Source organism: Lupinus angustifolius, unplaced genomic scaffold (assembly GCF_001865875.1).
Source record: "Lupinus angustifolius cultivar Tanjil unplaced genomic scaffold, LupAngTanjil_v1.0 Scaffold_442, whole genome shotgun sequence".
Lineage (NCBI taxonomy): Eukaryota > Viridiplantae > Streptophyta > Magnoliopsida > Fabales > Fabaceae > Lupinus > Lupinus angustifolius.
This window is the reverse complement of record NW_017727839.1, coordinates 151,643-154,333: the sequence shown is the minus strand read 5'-3', so window position 1 is coordinate 154,333 and position 2,691 is coordinate 151,643. Positions and strand designations below refer to the sequence as shown.

The window sequence follows — 2,691 nt, the reverse complement described above, 5'->3', positions numbered from 1 at the left end:
AGAGGTTCCCCTATCCAATTGTCCCTCGAAAAGTTTATTTGTTGCCCATCCCCAACTAACCAAATAGAGTTCATTGTTGTAATTGACTAGTTTTCTTTAATGCCATGCCATATAGAGGACTTAAAATACCAAGTTGAAGATTCCTTGGATTGAAAAAATCTATCCCTATAGAAGACAACCCAATCATGACTATCACATCTCATATTCCAAGCCAGATTCAGCAAGGCTGCTTTATTCAGCATTTTAAGAGATCTCAGCCCCAACCCTCCTTCATTAACAGGGGTGCAAACTTTGTTCCAGGCCATTGTGACAATCTTTTTAATGCAAATGTCCCCAGATCAAATGAAATTTCTAATGCCTTTGTCCACACAATCAAGCAAAGAAGTAGGCCACTTGTAGATATGAAAGCTATTAACAAGCATGCTGTGAATAATTGATCTAACCAATTCAACTCTACCCATTATTGATAAAGATGATCCCTTCCCAGTTACCAACTTAGCAAGAATTCTATCTGCAATTCGTTGGAGGTGAATTCTCCTAGGCTTACCCTTGAACAGAGGGACCCCTAGGTAGTTGAAAGGAAGGGAGCCCCTGGTAAAGCCCAAGATAGAAGATAGAGAACCAATCTTCCTAAAAGTTGCATTTGTGATATAGAATCTGCATTTCTGAATATTGATTTGTTGACCCGAAGCTTGGGCATAATCCATAACAAGCTTCTTAAGTCAGAGCAACTCTCTTTTAATGCCTTTGCAAAAGATGAGGATGTCATCTGCATAGAGAACATGACTAGGAGTTTGCTTTTTATTAGGACCACAAATTGTGTTGATATTCCTGTCGCTGACCAACTTCAGAATACCCCTACTTACATCCTCAACAAGACAAAATAACAAGGGAGAGAGAGGGTTTCACCTTGTCTTACCCCCCTTTTACACTTGAAGAAACCAACACTATTTCCATTGACATTAATTGAGAGTTTTGCATATTGCAGAATAACCTTGATCCATTGGATGAACTTGTAGTTAAAGCCAAAAATATGAAGAGTGTCAAGCAGGAAAGTCCAATCGATAGTGTCAAAAGCGTTCTTGATATCAAGTTTAATAGCCAAATTGCTCCAAAAATTCTTATGATCCATCATATTGATTGCTTCGGAAGCAAGACAGATGCAATCCTTAATCTGTCTATCCTTTATGAAACCTCGCTGTTGATTAGATAAAATTTTAGGAGCAATTGTATCTAATCTATTAGATAATACCTTAGTGATGATTTTGAATTGAAAGTTTGCAAGTGCAATAGGTCTACAGTCTTCTACTCTATCAGCACCCTGAACTTTTTGAATAAGAATCGCAGAGTTTGAGTTGAGGTTTGGCATCAACCAACCCTACTTGAAAATTTGCATAACAACATGGCACACCTCAGTTTTAATTATGTCCCAAATTTTTTGGAAGAAGCAGCCAGAGAATCCATCTGGACTAGGGGCAGCCTCCCCATTAAGAGCAAACACTGCATCTTTAATTTCAGTGATTGAAGGCAATTGAGTCAACATTGAGTTACCTTCATCAGTAACCAATCTAGGAATTACATCCTGAATGACAGAGTTTGGAGCAGTGATATTAGGAGAAGCAAATAGATTGGTGTAATAGTCAAGCACATGGTTTGCAATATCATCGTGGTTTGTTAAAACAGAGTCACCATACTTCAGCATAGATAAAGACTTGGTGCCTTGTTTGATCTTAGTTACTCTATGAAAGAAACTAGTGTTTTTATCACTCATGATGTACCAATTTATCTTTGCTTTTTCCTTCCAGAAAGATTCTTCCACAACAAGAGCATTCATTAGCTCAGTTTGGGCCAGGTCTTCCTGCTCCAAGAGACTAATGTCAGGACCTTGGTCATTAATGCAATTCTGAATAACATCCACATTGGCCTTAGCAGAGTTGACTCTTTGGTGAATATTGCCAAAAACATTGTGATTCCAATCTTTGAGCTCTTTTTTCAGATTTCTAAGCTTTTGAGATAGAATAAACATAGGACAACCCACCACCTCTATTCTCCAAACATCAGCAACTAATCTTCTACAATCGGAATTGAGCAACCACATTTTATGGAATTTAAAAGGAGAGTGCCTAGGGTGCACTTGAGAATTTGCAAAAAGCAACAAAGGGTGGTGGTCAGAAGCAACTCTGGGCAAAGTGCAACAGGTAGAGTGATTCAAAGCATTAATCCAATCTTCATTGAACAAGGCTCTATCAAGCCTTTTTTCAGTAGTATCACTACCAATTCTCCTATTAGACCGGGTAAGTTGAGCACCCGAGGTTAGAAGATTGTTGAGACCTACTGTAACACCCCGGAAAATACTTCTCAAAAACATTGCGGAAAAATGGGTAATTTTTTTTTTGAATAAAGAGACTGTATAAAATCGTTTCCTTTTTAAAACCTTCCTTTTCCGGGACATCACTTTAAGTAACTCAAATGCGGAAAATCAACTTATCGTTATCGAATGATAACTTAACCTGATTCACAATTTCCTAAATAACACAATGCGTATAAACGGTTAAGTCATCTTTAGTTCATACAAACTAAATCAACAAAGGCGGAAACTACATCGCCACTAACATATACAAAATCCAAAGAAAAAGGGCGAAAATATTAATCATCACCAACAGACACTAAACAAAGACATGAACAAACTGA

The 2,691-nt window shown here is 37.7% G+C and overlaps 1 protein-coding gene across 1 annotated transcript; it reads right to left on the bottom strand.

The window, feature by feature from the left end:
* Positions 1-338: 338 nt before the first annotated feature.
* On the bottom strand, positions 339-2,368 carry LOC109341364. Its single transcript, XM_019579269.1, has 3 exons — positions 1,412-2,368; positions 933-1,321; positions 339-591 (listed from the first exon to the last, which is right to left on the bottom strand). Exons 1-3 carry the CDS (start codon positions 2,366-2,368, stop codon positions 339-341), a joined length of 1,599 nt encoding a protein of 532 aa, XP_019434814.1.
* Between the last annotated feature and the right edge of the window lie 323 nt (positions 2,369-2,691).